General features: G+C 40.0%; 1 protein-coding gene across 1 annotated transcript in view; it reads left to right on the forward strand.

Annotated features, from left to right (window-relative positions):
• Nucleotides 1-18,449, forward strand: part of ptpn3 (protein tyrosine phosphatase non-receptor type 3) — an 83,286-nt gene that overhangs the window by 11,471 nt on the left and 53,366 nt on the right. Inside the window, exons 2-6 of the mRNA XM_036539072.1 lie at nucleotides 6,392-6,546; nucleotides 13,324-13,431; nucleotides 15,245-15,287; nucleotides 16,146-16,224; nucleotides 16,947-16,991. Of these exons, the coding sequence (XP_036394965.1) occupies nucleotides 6,409-6,546; nucleotides 13,324-13,431; nucleotides 15,245-15,287; nucleotides 16,146-16,224; nucleotides 16,947-16,991 (413 nt within the window). The 5' untranslated portion in view covers nucleotides 6,392-6,408. The remainder of the gene's footprint in view (nucleotides 1-6,391; nucleotides 6,547-13,323; nucleotides 13,432-15,244; nucleotides 15,288-16,145; nucleotides 16,225-16,946; nucleotides 16,992-18,449) is intronic.

Raw genomic sequence — 18,449 nt, forward strand, 5'->3', positions numbered from 1 at the left:
CTGGGTGGGTGTACTGTGGCATTGGAAGTGGGCTATAGAGGAAGCTGTAGTGTTTCCTCAGTTCACACATTGCCGGAAGCTGGGACCTGGCAGGTCGCCGAGGGGCCTCCACACAGAACCGTTGGCTCGCCTCAGGCTCGTCTTTATTTGCTTGATTTGTCTTGACCTGTGGTGAATCGGATTGAACCTCGAAGCTGGCGAGTTTTGAGTCAGGCTTGGCGAATTTGCTTGGTCACATCTCCCCCTGCAAGTTCGAAGCTGGTGTCTCTCCTGCTGGGGCTTGAGTGGGCTGCAAGTGTCTTACCACGTGTGATTTCCCTTTTAGATTACAGTGTTTATCCTAGAATTTAGTCATGGTGTCCACTCTTCTTCAGAAGACAGGCTGTTATTTAGAAAAGGAAAAACTGGTGCTTTTTACACATTTGCACACAGGGTAGCAAGATGTTCAGTTCTAAGTCCAAAAGCAGCAGATTAGACAACTCGAAGGCAGTTGCCGTTTTCGTCACCTTGACTGAGAATTGCCAGGGTGTGAGAGGAATTGCTGAAATTCGTTAATATTTCTTATCACCTTGTCAGTAACAAGTGGAAAATTAACCAATTAAACTGCAATTAAACAGTAGTTAATGAAGCTCTAACGGCCCTCTCCTGGGCAAAGACTTTGCTGGGTTTTAGGAGGTGGAGGTGCCGTAGCTCACGGTTGCGGAGCCAAGTTTTCTCACAGTGTTCACCTGTCGGCCATCCAGCCAATGAAAGTCAAGCGCATTTTTGCTTGCATGTTTTTGTGTTGCAGCATGATAACTGCATTAGCGCTGAGGAGGGTACACAAGCACTAACAGAAGTATCTCATTTCTTTAGTATTACCTGCATGTTTTGGCTAAATGTCAGTTAATATGTACAAACACATTCTTATTTAATTGGTTAAAGCACTTCAACAATGCTCCCTGTTAAACCCATTACGCTAGCTACCATGCAGTAGTTTACTTTGCTGTGGAAACTATTTGATTCCATTTTGAAATACCTGGCTTTGATTTGAATGACCAATGCATGACATTAAGGTGAACATTTTGGTGAATAAAAATCTAGATTCCCCAAGAAGACAATATCTGAATATCCCATTAACTGCAATTTTTTTTGTCATGAACAACCTCAGTAGATGTGTCTCTTGTCTAATTCTGCCATGGACCTTTACCTTGTGGTGCTCAAAACATGCTGGAGATGACCATAGCAACACACACTGTGTCCACTTTCGCTTTCCGTGCACGCTGACAGACATTATGCAAAAACTGTGCTTTGTGACCGCCATATTGTGCGTGGGCACAGACCACGAGTTAGGAAATTCAGTTTGCCTGGATCTGGACGTAGTGTGAGGAACAGGAGAGAAGAAGAAATAAATAACTGGACAAAGAAGTCTTGGCTTGAAAGCCTAAACATTTCATGGGCAGCAAATTGTGTATGTCTACATCAGAAGACAGAAGGGACTCTTACATTTTGGACAGGCAGTTTGGGAATTGGGTCATGGTGCCCCTTTTTAATAGAGGAAGCTGTTCTTCGTTCCGTGACTTGATTTAATTGCAGTGTTTACTGAGCTAACAGGATTGCAATTAAATCAGATAGACATAAGCATACAGGGTGAAAACATCCACATGGGCAAAAACAGCATGTTTTGATTTACAAATGATCACTCTACACAGCCAGGTAGAGCGTTCAGACATAGGAGCCCCAAAAGATTTTGTCCTGACTGTATTATCCAAAGATGTACTGTACAGACAGTTGTCCAACAGATAGATCTAATGAGTTTGGCCCTTTGGAGATTATCATTATAGAATATTGGGACAACCTTCGTTTTGGATTGCCAAGTTTGGTTCAAGGTGCATAGAAATACACAAGCTGTTGTAGAGGTAAGGTAAAACATACAGTTCAGATTATGATGATATAATTTAATAGTTTACCCACAAGAAACCTCATGGGGTAAAACTGATTGGCAGTCTGCAGATGCAGTCTAATTTTGGAAGGGCAGCAATAGCTTAACTAAAAAAACTAACTAAATAACTGAAAAATAGTGCTTCTCATGAAGAAAATGCAGGAAATGATTTTAAAACATAATACAGTAAAGTCTTAAAAACTTTTCTCTGCAGGTCGAAAAAGCAGCGATTTAGCCAGTCTCCAGTGTGTTGTCTTACACATAATTGCTGCAAAAAAAGCTGGAACTTGTATTGTCAGATCTCACCTCCCTCCTCGCAGCACTGTAATGCTTTGTAACCTGCAGTGGCGTTGTCCGTGGAAGTCCTCAAATGAAGAGCTATTGGTCACAAAATCAATAAAACATCCCCAGTGAAATTTGATGATGGACACTGGGAGTTGATAATAAGAAGCAAATCCATTTCAGTGGATGGCTTTGGCCTTGATGAAAACTCTGCTACAGGAAAGTCCTTTGGGAAATGGCCATTTGGCAACACAAACATTTTAGCTATGAAAGATGAGGCATATAGAGTAACACATAGAACTACATTTGTTGGATTGTCCTTTTTTTAGCGCACGGACTGTGATGCCCTTGAAAACTGAGGAAGCCACTGTAACTGTCTTCCTTACTGTAAAGCTGGCCTCGGCCGTCCTCTTGGCTGAGTCCTTGTCATAGATTTAGGATCAGGAAGAAAATGATTTCCCAGAAACATAATTTTTTTTTCCATGTGAGAACTGTAAAAGTATTACTACATTAACTTGATCACATAGGCCTACATATATGTCATGTTGTATATGTAACATGATCAGTTTATCATAAGTTGAAAAACAAAGAAATAAATAGTGTAAACTGTGGAAGTCATTTGTTCCCTATGATGCCCCGTGATACAACTAGTTTCATTCAGTTGGTTTGAATGTGAATTGCTACAGTATGTGGACAAAGTTCTTTTTCAATAATACTTAATAGAACTGTCAGCCTTTGCTTGTGGCTTGTTATGTAGTTGGTGGTGTTAAACTAACTTTAATTTGAGTGTCAACGCAGTCATTAGGAAACATACACCTTTACAACAGGGATGATGACGTTGCAGTGGAGAGCCTTGGGTGGAACTCATGATTGTCCTGGTGGACCTCGTGACTGCAATGAAGTAAAAACAACCTTTATGGGAGGGTGGGTCGACTTTTATGTCTTTGATAAAGCCTTGTTTTTATGGATCCTGAAACAAGCTCAGAGAACATGCAAGAGTTTCTCCCCCCCCCCCCCCCCCACAGAATAAGGCGTGAGGCCAAATGTTTTGAAAGAACAGTCTGACACCACATTGGTTTTACAAATAGAAAGTGCTGCACTTTGGAAAGCCCTGAAATGGCTGGACGCTGGCATGTGCTAAGCTCAGTGAGGTGGCCAAGACCGTTATACTCTGACTGCTGTTTTGGGGGATCGAGTTAGAAATTTGGAAAACAGCGGGGTCATAAAGATTTCAGTATAGTTATCATGTTAAGACACTGAACATAAACACATAGAAGAAAAGAAGAGAGAAACTTAAGATGAAAGAGAAATTAAGTTTTCTCATTGAAGAGTAGGTTTTGTTTTGATGTATTTAGATGTATGTGCATCACTTTCATTCCTGTCTTTTGTCATCACTTGGAAAAAAGAGGAGAAATATTCTACTAATATTAGATTCTTCAAAATAGGCAAAAAATGTATTTAAAAAAATTTTTTTGGAAAGAAATTCATATATAGACATCAACTTCACTGTTTATACCTGTCTAAGAAACAAATTTCAAACATTTAAGCATATGTCTTTAGATAAGAATGTCATTGGATACATGTTTCCCATTGTCTTAATCAGGTGTGTCCAGAATTTTGACTGGTACTGTCAATGGCTAAATGTTAACTTTCTGTCTCCATCCCTGTTGGGTTGTTGGCTCTCCACCCCCATTTGCATTAACCAGTCAGCCTAGGGTTGTTGGGTGTAGGAGGAAACCATGGCATTTGGAGGAACCATGGGGAGTAGCTTTCAACAGCAGATCACATTTCGAAAACAAATATATTTTGGGGATGGCCAAGCAAGTCTTGATAAGGAAACAGCTCCACATTTACATTTTAACTAATGTTGTTTTCCCTTTATTCAAACCTCGTTGGAATTGATGGCCTCACACCGTGCCACTGCAGCCATACACGGGCACTTAGGCAAGAGGAGCACAGTATTTCTGATATTCTTGCACAGAGCCAAAGAGCCGTTTCTCTCACTACAAATCCCAAGATGTGCCACAGTGAAGTGGGTGCCAGTTGGAGGATTGGATTCTCTGAATTTTCCAGTGTATTTAACCAAAATGACTTTCAGCCATGTGGAGCAGTCATGATGAAGCTGATCATTTTTATTAGTCTTCATTTAAGTAAACATGTTAAAAATGTGTATTATTTATGCATCAGTATTTATTTTTTATTATTGCTGATTATTAGCGTGGAAAACTTTTCTGTAAGTCTCATATTACACATTGTCTATTTTTGTCATGAGTCAAAGGGGTTAACCATCCGTGAAGGATGAGCAGCTGCTGTTGCCAGTGTAAAAAGCAGAAATGATAAACTTTCCTCCTATTGTGTTTATAATTATGCCCACGATTCCTTACCTCCAGGGCTAGTGCTCTCGATTTTCAGCCAAAGCCATGACAAGACTGTTTTTTCTTTTTTTTTTGTGATATTCAATTTCAATCGCGTTTGCTAATTGCAGTTCCTGTGTGAATTTATATCAGCACGATTATTTGTGAAATGGAAGAAGTTTTTTTGCCAGAATGTGATGCAATTTTACAGTTTTGTATCAATTTGAATCGGTGTGATTATTTTTGAAATGGAAGATTTTTACAGATTGAAGCACAGCTTTATAGATCCATGCACACGGCAGGATCGATATAAGGTAGCAGTTCTTGAGAGGAAACGATAAGTGGAAAAGGACTGGATTGGGGGGGTAGTAGCTGTGTGCTGCACATCACACTGTCCTGTGGGGCACCCTGTTGCCAAACCGCGTGTCAGCTCTCCGCGCCGTGTGACTCCGCTGCTCCCAGGAAGGGATTGCCTTACTCACATAATACTTCTGCTTCCGTTTTCACACACACGGCTGGGGATCAGAATGCTCCAGCCCGATTATATTGATGCGTGTTTATGTAAAAGAGGAACAAAGGCAACCTCCCAGGCTCGCTGAAAGGAGAGCCGTCTCGGGCTGGAAGCAGGCCTGCGCCTGAAAGCAGGGCGGACGGGTCCAGTTCGCATTCCCTTTTCACGGGTCATTTAACGCCTTTGTCCTGCCTGTTTCTCTCCCCTGTTTGTTTTTTAACCTGGTTTGGTTTTAAATGGCTTGAATTTTAATTGCGATTACGTCTTGTGACCGCATTTTCAGCACAGTGCATGTTGCCTTGACGCAGTAAAACTTGCAGCACTTGCAGTATTTCGTGTTTGACTTGTTTTGGGTAAAGAGATGGGCTAAATGAACAGGCATGTGGTACACGTTTCTCAGAGAAGTCAGAAAAGCATTGGTTATCAACAAATGCCACAAAACGAATCTGATTGGATACCAGCGCCCTGCACCAGTGTCTCCACATTACATGGGATTTAGTTTGCAGATGTATCCATAGTTGTTTGTGAGTTGTGGTTAAGTTAGACAGAGGTTCCACTTTTTCCCTGCCTGAAAGGTATTGTTCCAGATGTTCAGACAGCTAAATACAACATAATCTGATTGAAACTGATAATTCAGTCCGGGTTCCAGTTCTTCCTAAGGCTGATGAGCAGGGTGGATGCAGTAACAGAGGTGATACGAAGCAACAGTACTGTTGGCCGTCTACCCTGCATCACAGATTCAGATGCCTACAGAGGCAAAAAATCTTTTAATAGCACCGGGGTGAGAGAGATATACATGCTATGCATTAATGGCCGTTCACCTTTTGTTGCATAGCTTCCCTTCTCCGGTCACTACAGTGGATGGCAAGAATGTCTCTAAGCATGTGGGCTGAAGAGGCAGAACTACAGACACTACACATAGCATATGTTTTCACTCTTTGTCTTTGTAGCCATGTGTTTCTATCTACCACATGGAAGCAGCATAGTGCTGTTGCTGTGATATCAACATTGAATAGATACGACTTGAGTGACGTTTTTTCCCCTGGAAGCATTTCACATGGCCTCGGAAAACTGGAGGTGATCACCTAGTTTTGGCATGCAAAACAACCAGTTTGCTTGAAATGCTAGATGTAAACCTTAGAAAAGCTATGAAATAAAAGTTTATGTGGAAGACAATTCTTGCTTAGCTCTCTGTTTATATACATATTAGTCATACTATAACCGTAATAATTCAGATTGCATTCAACTTGCTGGGCTGTAGAACGCCCTCTATTTTTGTGAATAATGAGTTGAATGTTTGTCTTCCTGCTTTGTCCTCTCCAGCCTCTTCCTCCGGCGTGATGAACTCCAGGTTTTGTGTTCTGGGAGGGAGGATCGGGAACATTGGGATGTCGGAGCTCCCCAAAGACAAGACGAGGCCTGAAATGGTGTGCCATGTTCGATTCCTTGATGGCACCTCCCAGAGCTTCAATATTAGCGTGAGTGAGCTCCCATTCCCTTTCTGTTCAGGGAGAGATTTTCACTGCCGGTCCTAAGCTCAATCACCAGTCTCACTTTCTCATTCACCTCCACCTGACCTTCTGACTATTTTATTATTTTCATGTTTTTCAGTGTTGAAACGGGTAAAATGTACATGTGTTTTTCATCGTATGTTGTTGACTTTAATGGGTGTGTTCTTTTGTTGACAAGACCATACAACCAAGTTCTGAGGAATAGCTGTGAATTGAAAACAGAGACAATGGAGAACAAATAAAAATATCATATCCATGAACCAACACGACAGGACGTTGTTAAGCAAAACATGAATATTCACTTGAAGAAACAGACTGCCAAGTACCCGACAGTAATATTATGTTTATAGAAGCACACAATTATTTGAAATATAAATGTCTTATAACAGTACTCTTATTTGCTTTGAAGCCTGTGTCAATGCCTTTGCTGGGGCACAGAACATTGAGTTGTCCCATAGTTTATCACAGCTACAGGGATCTGTGTTGACTGTATAACAGGGTGCCACGGACAGGAGGCAGTGTTGTTAGCTTGCTTTGGTAGCAATTGCAGCTAACGTTGTTATCACTGCTTACTAATCAATCTGTTGACAACATTAACATTGTTTTTGACCACAGCTTGTACAGATCTGTTCTTCTTTATGCCTGCCGCTTTTTCACTTCTGTAATTCAAGTGAATATTGTTTTGCTGAGTTTGCTAGTTGAGCGTGGTTATGTTTAACCTGATTTGTACTGAATAAAAATTGAGGTTCATCATTCAGACATCACTTTGCCAACCACTCTGACTTCCCATAGACTTAAACCCCGACCTTATGGGGGTTCATCCACCATGGACTCATTCAGTACTTCAGCAGATTGCAGAATGTGGACATGCTTCTTCTCCTGAGTGGGAATGCTGATCCCTAAACTTGCATTTGACATTAATAGTAACACATGCAAACGTAATAATACTATCTAGTCTTTCTATCTAATTTATTTGTGCCATCTATTTTTATGTTATTTAGTTTATATTCTAATGTTTATATCGCACCTCAGCTCTGACTTTTTTTGGACTTTTCTGACAGCAAAATGAAGCTTGCTATCTGGGTTATTTCATTGTAGAAAAATATTTTGGAGTTTGCAAACCTTATTGGACACAATTTGACAGTCATGCTTAGAAAATCAGTCAGGCTTGTCTCATGTTCCTGTACGGTTCGACAGTAAGCAGTTATTTAGTGAAGAAGTTAAACTGAATATTTTCTGAATAAACTGAATATGTCACTTAACAAAACAGGCAATGTTAAATGTTTGGTCGGTAAAAATATCAATATTTTGTAAATAACCATGGATGATACATATCAATAACACTAAGAGGGCTGCTTTTCCTAGCTTTACTGTCTTAGCTAACATTAATTCAATGCAGGTCTCAGTGCTCATTCATTCAACAGCAGTGGAACGAGTTGGTGTATTGTCACAGCGAGTATTAACACAGTGTGCATGGGTAGGTTACAGCAACAGGAAAATCTGAGTGAATATTATTTGTGAATAACAAATCCCATTTCAACACCCATGGTTTCAGAATGTTTATGCAATTTTGTTAAGACCTACTACAGGCGGTAATACCATGAAGAGTCTTAGACAGTCTTGAGATATAGCAGACACGTGAAGCTTTCACCGAAGGTAGGGGAAGGTAAATCAAGGATAGTGTTTGGATAAAGGCAGCAGTTCTGGCCACCAGACCAGATGGTTTTGACAGACCAGAAGACATACAGAAAGCACGAAGTAATGAACGCTATATATAAAGTAAAATGATTTAAACGAATATTGTGCTGATGTTCTGAACAGTGGTAGAACTCTGTACTTTGCATTTGGGGGTTGGGGGGGGATTAAGGGTTGGAGCATAACCTGTATTCACCTTTGTGATGCAGGGCAGCTGCTTTGTACCAGAATTGTCTTTGCACATCAGCTTAGATGCAATGGCAGGGATTTATTTTTAACTTAATTAAATTTGGAAGTGATCTAATGTGCAGATTTAGGGAGCCAAATTTGGGGATTTGGCCGGGCCATTGGGCAAACCCCTGGGGGTGGGGGTGGTCTTTAATGACCTCAGTGAGTCAGGACCTAACAACACATTCGACACATTCCTATCACTGTATAGTGGCATCGGTGTTCTCCTTGGTTCTGGCAATGGCATCTCCAGCAGCACTCTGGTTTTATCTGGAGGTCTCCCATCCAAGTGCTAGCCAAGCACAGCCTCAGTCTGCTTCAGTGTCAGGCAGGAGAAGCCTCCTGTATATAGTGGTAGGATGGCTGGTAATGCATGTTCATTTGTTTGCACCAAAAACATTAAACTACAAGATCAGCGAGGGAATGTCATGGGGACTGGAGTGTTCTGGAACATTTGTAGGGCATTTATTCTGAAAAGATTCAGTCACTACATTTCATTACTTTACATTATATTATTGTCATTTGGCAGGTGCTCTTATCCAGAGTGACTCTTAAACAGTGCGTCTAATAAAGTGGTATGAAAGGTTGCACAAACAGGACACCGCTAACCACACGTGAGCAAGCGTCAGTTGATAAGGTTCGGTTCATCTGTTGGGTGCACAGATGAAGCTACACTTGGGTGGCAGAATAGCATAGTGGTAGGGAGCAGAACTCATGAAAAAAGGTTGCTGTTTCGATTCCCTGCTGGGGCACTGCTGTTGTACCCTTTGGGCAAGGTACTTAACCCAGAATTGGCACAGTAAATATCCAACTGTGTCAATGGGTAACATAAAAAATTGTAACCTATGTAAGTTGCTGTGGATAAGAACCTCTGCTGAATGCCAGTAACATAATTAATGTAATGCAACACCTTATTTGTAGGCTGAAATAAGAGGGCAATCCAGGGATTTAAAAAAATCACAGACAGTGAAGACATCGGCCGTTAATGCAAGGGACTCTGTAGCCAGTGAGCTGTGGGGGGGGTGATTAGCTGACGAATTTTACCAGGACACCAGGGTTATCGCCCCTGCTCTTTTGATAAATGGCATAGGATGTTCAATGACACAGTGTTATTAGGCAGCTTATGTGTATAAGTAGGTGAGTGAGTCTGTGGGGGAGGAAAACTATGTCAGGACTGTAAGTAGATGGCCTCACAGTAATGATTGCCTTTATGTGCCTCTAGTTAAATTGCTCCTCGTAAGACGAAGCAAATGTTATGCAAGTTTGGCATTTTGGAAACAGAAGATCCTGTTTTTTGGCCACAAATTTTAAAATAAACAGTCTATTTATGTAATCCATGTGTTTGACATGGAAATTATTATTATGAAGTGTTGAGTTTACTTAACGTTTCCCATGTGCCTTTGATGGAATCACATCGGGCGGGAACCAGTGGTGATAAGGAAACGGGTAGGAGAGGATTCTCAATTGGTCCTGAGGGACGTGACATTTGAAGACATCACGCATACTCATGGGTAGAGTAGTAGTTACCGAGGAAATGGAGACATGGAGAGTGTTCAGCTACCATAAAAACAAAGGTGTAGAAACCAAAATGTTCTGTGATAAAAAGTGGTCATTCTTTTGGGTCTAGTATCGGAATGAAAGTGTTGTAATGTCCTGACCTGAAAATACAGTACCAGTCAGAAGTTTGGACACACCTGGAACATGCATTTAAAGACATTTTGATCTAAAGACTTGCTTAAATGCTTAAATGCTTAAAATGTGTTTCCTATACAAATATAAATGGTGAAGTTGATGCCTATGTGTGGATTTCTTTCTTAAAGATTTATTTTAAAAACTATTTTTTAGCCACTTTGAAGTATTGAAGTATTGAAGTATCTAAAATATGAGAGTTTTGATTTAACACTTTTTAACACTTTTTTTGGACACTACATAATTCCATTTGAGTTACTTCATAGTTCTGATGTCTTTACTATTATTCTAAAATAAAGAAAATTTACTTTGAAGCCTTTGAAGAATTACCCTTCTATGAGTAGGTGTGTCCAAACTGGTACTGTATCTTGGTCTGCATTTTAATTCCATGCTTCTGTTTTACCAGTCATGGTAGCGGTCATATTGACAGGAGCAGCCATGGTTAAAAATGAGCCTCGTTGAGGTCCAGAGTCTTCTGTTGCTCTCAGGTTTCCCCATTGATTTCAGCTTATGGGAGGTACGCGTGTGTCGTAACCTTGGCCCGAAGGACATCCTAACCATACGAAATTGTCAGCAGCGCTGTCAGAATGACAAGATCTAAAAGGAAACTGCATTTAGTGAATGAGTGAGCGAGTGCGGGGATGCTTTAAAGTTGGTCATTCAGTCTAACTACATTAATATAAAGGTTATGGCCTGAGCAGTATTTTTAGTCCTCAAATTATGGCTGTGTGCAAATTCAGTCCAGTGAGGGTTCTTGCCTGTAATGGGGCTGTTGCTATGACAGTGACGGCTTATGATTGGCGGTGGATGGGCGTGGCGGGCTGTGATGGGGCGTGGCCAGGTGTGGCAGGGCATCCTTAGGCCTTGCTCATACATGCTGTAATCTGACATGCGTGACTGTGAGCCTGTACCGCTTAGGGGGCCGGTGTACTTTCTCCATGACTCACCTGAAAATGCAGGAGCTGCTCCACAAGTATGCCTTAAAATAGGATAGTCTGTACCACAGTGGAATTTCTGAACTGTATCTTTCTTTTTGGAAAAAAAATTGTTGATATGCTCTAACCTACAGAATCCCCCTCCCCCCTCCCCATCCCAAAAAGGGCAGACCTAGCCTGTTCTCCTTCAAAATTATTTGGAAAGGCTTTTTTCTGTATGTATAAGAGTACTGTGTTTTTATGAGAACGGTGTCTTGTTCGTATAAAGACTGTACTGTACATTTTTCCACCTGGAATACAGTAGCTTGAATGGTGGGTGTGTCCTGAAAAATTGTCCACAGTTCACTCAGTGTGGTGGGGGAGGAGGCAGGATGGGGGAGGGGGGCTCCCATTTATTGAACGCATTGATTGAAGGAAATTGTCGAAGATTGAAGTTATGTGACCAAGGGGGGAAAACGTACCTCGCTTTACTGGCAGCCATAGTCAGACACTTGTGAGGCTTATGCCTCTACCTGCCTGGCCTTTGGGGTGAAATTATATGCTCTCTCTCTCTTAGTCATGAAATTGAGCAATTTCTCTTTGATATCCTACATATGACATAGATATGACTGGACGAAATCTTAATGTATTTGGCATTGTAAGGAATGTCTTGAACATCCCCACCCAGACACACTTTGCATTGCAATCATGGCCAAGAAGCAATGGCAGAATGGTCTGTTTTTAAGTATACAGGCTCTTTATTACTTTAGTTACTATTTTTAATTGCTTTTAACCTGGGAAAAAAATGTTGATGAGAAGTTCTTTTTGAAACCATATACTGAAGTGCAGTACAGGAATTCTCCGTAGTGTCCATGAATGGTTGATACAGCTAACTTTTCTGTTAAACTCCAAAAACCACACAAATTTTCATGGTATTTAACAGAATGATTCTGAATATGTTGTACCAATTTTACTTTCAGATGAAATCTTGAATTGTAGTATAATTCTTTTTATGAAGTAACAGTGAAAATATATGTAGATATATTAAGGAAATACAGTCTGCTTTGTGGGGGGTGAAGTGTGTGTCTTTAGATACTCTGTTGGTACCTTATTTTCAAAAGCCTATAGCGAGGTAGCCCCTGACATTTGGTAAGTTGATTTATGACATCTTACTGTTGTTGCCATATATTGTTGCTAATGTACCGGTAACTAGCGCAATTCATTGGATGAACATTTGTGAAACAAACTGCTGTATTTTAGCATAATTTGGTGGCATAATTTGTGTCTTTCCTCTTTGGACATTATTCAAATTTTGTCCATTTGAATGCCTTGTGAGCATTGGACTGACACCTTACCCCTAGTTTCAATGTGTGTTCTTAAACTTATTGTCATCTCTGCATAAATCTCATATTTTGTAAGAATATTGTCCATACCTAACCTGACTGTTTTTTATATTAGGTGATCTTTAGGTATGCTCTTCGCATTCCCATATCTATAGTAACCTTCTTATGAAATGCAGTCCCACTCAGGACCCTGTACAAAAGCAAAAACTGTTCCAGGTCAGCGCTATTAGGCTATCAATTCAGTGGTTTTCACAACAAAGTGCCCCAGAGGGGCTCAGAGATTTTTCTGAATAGCACAAGCACCGTTCATTTTGTGTGAATGAGATTAAATGTTGAAACAATACAGGCAAATGAGAACAGGGTAAGATCCAGATTTTTGGGGGCACTTTGGTGTGTGGTGGTGGGTAATACTTTATCAAACGGCAACATACTGCTCTTACTTTTTGTAGGTATGTCTTTGTCTATGCATCTGTCTGTCTGTCTAATCTGTTTTTTTTTCCTAATAAATGCGATGCCATGGGAGTTGTTTCCACATGCTTGTCTGCTTTTAGGAATTGCTACCCCATTCAACGATCAACTTACCCCGCCCTAATCCTTACGCCAGCTCATATTGGTAGAAGCTGATCTAGGTTCAGTGCCTGGAGACAGATTCTAAATGCATCTGTTTGCACAGTCTTGTTTTTAGCCCATTCTGGGCCCAGACAGGCATCTTAGCCCAATAGGGAACCAAATCTTTTGTGTCATTTAGTGACATAATGTGTCTATGAACATCTTCAGTAGATTCTCCAAGATCTTGGTTTTCTGTTGGTGTCAAAACAAAAAGAAAACAAAGCCAAACATGTTCTAAATGAGAGTTTCTGCTTATTTTCCAACAGAAGCAAGACACGGGTCAGTCTCTGCTGGACTTGGTGTATAACCACTTGGGCCTGCTGGAGAGGGAGTTTTTCAGCCTCCAGCACTGTGAGGAGGCCTCCGACTCTCCTGTAAGTGTTTCCTTGCACAGTGACTCTGGCTCAGAGAGGGTACAGTTTTTTCTCGTGTTATAGAGGAGGCCAAAGGTGCGTATTTAGAAGCGCGCCCAGCTTTTCGCTTGTATGTTCATGTTTCCAAAGGTGTTAGAAATTCCAGCAATGACAATTTATTTTTAAATTGTATGATTTTTATTTTCATACCATCGCATAATATTAAGAGTATAAATATATGTGTATATAATAACAAGAATATAAATATATAATAAAATTAATAAATAAATAAAATATTTGAATTATTGTGCAATCGTGTGAGACATTTGAATGGAGTTTAAAAATCTAGTAACCTCTAGGTAATGCTGCTTACGAGATGAAGATATGCTGGGATGTTAAAATTCCCCTTCTGTTGTTATATATGGGACACGGCATGCCGAAAAGATACTGCAGTTTGGACACTTGTTGCAGTTCAGTTTCCTTTAAGCTGTGGAATGGTCAGAAAAATCCGGATTTGAACAGCTTTTTCCTCATTTGTAACGCTCGTCATTTTGAATATTTTTTGGTAGTACTCAAACTCAGTTTAAGTTTGTACTTTGTCCTGGAAAAACATAAAAAAGAACCTACAACAACAAAAAAGAAGAGCTAATATCAACCAGCTGTGCAGTAGCCCACAACTTATTTACTCAATTTCTCACTGAACATGAATCGTGTGTAAAATTCATGATATCTTTAAACAAGGCATCTTAACGAGTAATGTTGGAGGGACAATACAGCACATTGTGGGAATAGCAATCTTAGAACAATATCTAAATTTCAATCAGAGACATATCAGTGAATGTAAGTAGGTAAAATAAAGTTATTCTGCTAGAGTATCTCGCCAAGAGTATCTTGGCTAAGGGAAACGCACAGAAAAGATTAATGCCCTAATCATGCTCCAAAAGTTGAAGTAGCAGATATGCAAAATGTTTACATTTTCAAATCCCTTTACACAAAGTGCTGTGTGAAGGCTTGATCACATGTTACAGTGTCATGTGACTCATTGATATTTGTGTAAGATTCATCTGTCAGCAAAGTTTGCCATAGTGGGTGGGGTGGGGGGTCAAAAGCAAACTGAATGTGAAAGAATACTTCAGAATGCTTAGCAAATAGGCAGTTATAATAGCTGACTTCGTGAAATAATTCACCATTGTGAAATAATTCACCATTTGCCAAAATGGATTAGCTAAAGTAGTCAACAGCAGTGAACCCATTGATTTTTTTTTTTGAGCAATGTTTTGAGTCCCATATTGACTCAAAACATTGCTAGTTATGAAAGTTTCATTCCAAAGTTTTTTTTTTTATGTTCTTACTCTTATTTTTAACTTGTTTAAAACTATTGTAGAACGGCAAGTTCATCACTTCTTCTGATTCCTAGTAGCTAATCCTTTATCCAGGTACAGTATTACTGTACAAAACATGTGCTGTTAAATGTCAACAATTTACAATATCTATCAGAAAAGACTGAGGCATTTGCCCTCTGTTTCTATTATTAGTGATTCATTTGCACATTTTTTTTACTGTTGACATAAAAGGCATAGTGCTTCTATTTGTCATTTGTCATTGTTGTCATTTCTGCTTAGTTGTTTGTATGATCACTTTTAAAGATACATAGTACTTAAGTCCTAATAATATGCTTAATATTAATATTTGGATAGTTTTCCCTTGGTTGCTTGTTGAAATTGTTGTTCTGCAGTTCTGACTGTCAAAGAGATCCATGATTGCTTAAAACATCTTCGTGATAAAGACAAGTTGATAAGTTTGTCAGAGAATGATAGTAAATGTTCTGTTTCAGAGGTGGATTGAACCCAACAAACCCATCAAGAAGCAACTAAAGGGTAAGCAAAAAAAAATGAGGACAACAGTTAGAGTTAAAATGTCGAACAGTGTTGCAGATTTGAACCCACCAAGCAAATAATCTGGGAATGATGTCAATAGCTCCAAGCAGTGACTGTTTTGTCCTGGCTAGTGATCCGAACCGGCCTTGCTGCTAGAAGTGATATTCTGCCGTCACCCGAAGTTACTTTGCACTTACACAATGGGTGTGTTCAGTGGCATGACAACTGCACACCGATTTGTACATTATCTGGATGGGCTCCTCTCATTCCCTGCGCCTGCTAACAGCCCGTCCGTATTGTATAAAAGTCAGAGGATCTGCATACCTGATCTGATCCTCATAAATGTATCCTAGAGCCAGTGACTAACTGCAGGTTTTTTTTTCCCGCCGCCTCTTGGCTGCTTAAGCTTTTGGCCCACTTCCCACATGATTCACAACTTCAGAGGAAATGTTTTTGTTACTTGAGCACCTTTTTCAGCTGTCCAACTTCCTGTTTGCCTTCGCAGGCTCAGTTCCCTGCCAGTAGAGACAACAGGACCCTGCTCGTTAAATTCCTCTAATTCTCAATCTCACTCTTCTTAAGATAATGGATACAAAGAGAATGATGGATGGTTTTAAACTGGGACTCAAGCCCTCAAGATCTATGGTCAAGCTTTTTTTTACAGTTGGCTTTTTAACTAGAGTGGCAGCTAAGGACTGAGTAACTCTTAGGTGGCTAACAGAACAACACCAGTGTCAGTGTATCAGTTAACAGTTGACGTATCCAAGTAAGAAACTCTATTAGAAAGGCTGTGGTCATGTATCAGGGTAGAAATGCTCCCTTCAGTGTCCAGGTAGTAACATGCACTGGCCTTTCTAGGTCCCTTTCCTTCTTTTCTGAATTTCCGTGTGAGGTTCTTCATTGCGGACCCCAACTCCCTGCTGCAGGAACAGACCAGGTAAGTGTTTCTTTGAACTGTGAAATTCCAAGCTGTGGAAGTCGGAGGATTTAGTGCATGAAAGGAACTGAGAAGTGTCAATACAATGAGAAATTGTCCTCTCAAGAGCTCTGTGACTGAAATTCTCAGTGTGGGCATGAGTGTGCATGCACTGGTTTTTGTTCAAGTTTAGTGTGTGCATGCACTCGTTTTTGTCAGGTTTAGTGTGTGAATGCACTGGTTTTGTTGAGGTTTAGTGTGTGCGTGTCCTGGTTTTCCTCAGGTTTAGTGTGTGCATGGATTGGTTTTCCTCAGGTTTAGTGTGTGCATCCTTTGGCTTTTCTCAGGTTTAGTGTGTGCATCCTTTGGCTTTTCTCAGGTTCAGTGTGTGCATGCACTGGTTTTTCTCAGGTTTAGTGTGTGCATGCACTGGTTTTTCTCAGGTTCAGTGTGTGCATGCTTTGGTTTTTCTCAGGTTCAGTGTGTGCGTGCACTGGTTTTTCTCAGGTTTAGTGTGTGCACGCACTGGATTTTCTCAGGTTTAGTGTATGCATGCACTGGTTTTTGCTCAGGTTTAGTGTGTGCGTGCACTAGTTTGGGTCATGTGAGGTCTGTGTAGTCCTCTAGATTTGATATGAACGTGACACATTCATAATCAGACTTGGTATCAGTCTTGATGTCAGATTTTGTAATTCCATTAGTTTTTTTAAAAACAAAATAATCAATGTTTTTCTCTTTTACAGGCACTTGTATTTTTTACAGATCAAGAAGGACATTCAGGAGGGAAGGTAGGAACCTGTGGGCTGCTGCCTTCTGAAGGCAGATCTGTCATTGAGCACCTGGAAACTGCTTCTGGGAGACTTGATTTACAGGAGTGACTTTTAAAATATGCTAAAATATAAATTTGGTAGGAGTGGCATGGAACTGTGAAAAACATTCCTTATTTCACTTCAGTTAATTTGTGCACACAAAATTATGAGGGAGAGATTTTTCTGGTAAATAAGCACTTGGTGCGAGATTATGATATATTTAGGATTTAGTAACCTGTTAACAGAAGGAGAAACATTGAGTAAAACAGACTCAGGGGAACTCTTGATCTGTGCAGGTAAAGCCTTGCAGGTAAGCAGTAAGAAGCATGAGCTTCAGTGATTGACTAGAATCTATTGGCGAGCAGCCTTCCCAAAGGAACCGTTTCATTTTAGGGTATGAAACGAGATGTTCCTTAGTAACTTACACCAGCTTTTTAAAAACATGCAGCATTGTACAATCTGAGGACAAAATGGTGGGGGTGGGGTAAAATGAGTTGAAGTGTGTATTGTGTATATGCATATACATAATAATACAGACATATGAATATGCACTTTTAATTTGTTCAACAATAACAACATTAATATGAGAAACAGCAATATCCTCACTGCACCTCTTTTTTTACATGTTACATTGACATTACAGAGCTGTTTACGCAATTAACCATGATTGCAAATAACTGATAAAAATCTCATTTTACATTGCGATTTCAGCAACCATATACATAAAGTTATTTACAAGCTATTGATGTAACGAATAATAAACTATGAATTAAAACGACTACCAAAACATTTCCGATTGGTCTCCTCATTGGTACTTTCCCATATACATAACTGGTTCATTTCCTTAATTGTTAGAACTGAAAGAGGATGTGAACATATCTACAATCACTGTCATAAATGGGAAGAAAATTTAGCAAATTATGAAGTGTCGTCTGCTTCTTTAAAATAAAACTCAAATCTAAAATGCAAGCAGTGAAAGAAGGGACTTTGATATGTCATCCGTGCCCATGACTGAAGATAACTGTCAAATCTATCCACAAAATCTTTTTCTTTTTTGTTGTTAATGCTACTTTGGAGCATGACTTCTGTTTGAACTAGAAACCTGCATCAAATATAGAGGTAAGCTCATTCCTCAGACTGTAAATTAATGCTGAGTGCAGGAAAATATAAGTTAACCATCGACAAATCATCAACAAACCCTGTGAACAACCCAGGCTCATTTTTTTTCTGTAAACATAGGTAAACACTGATTCTGCAAAACTCAGACAGATGGACAAAACTAATATAGCGCAACTTCCATTGCAAAAATGAAACTGCAGTATAGAGACCACTGTAAAATTGTGTGTAAAGAGAAAGAGAGAGAGAGGCCATTTTAAACCAATGCGAACAGGAGAAATGAGGACACCAGCTACATGCATTGACTCTGGGACCTTAAAA

The sequence above is a fragment of the Megalops cyprinoides genome, chromosome 10 (genome assembly GCF_013368585.1).
Source record: "Megalops cyprinoides isolate fMegCyp1 chromosome 10, fMegCyp1.pri, whole genome shotgun sequence".
Taxonomy (NCBI): Eukaryota; Metazoa; Chordata; class Actinopteri; order Elopiformes; family Megalopidae; genus Megalops; species Megalops cyprinoides.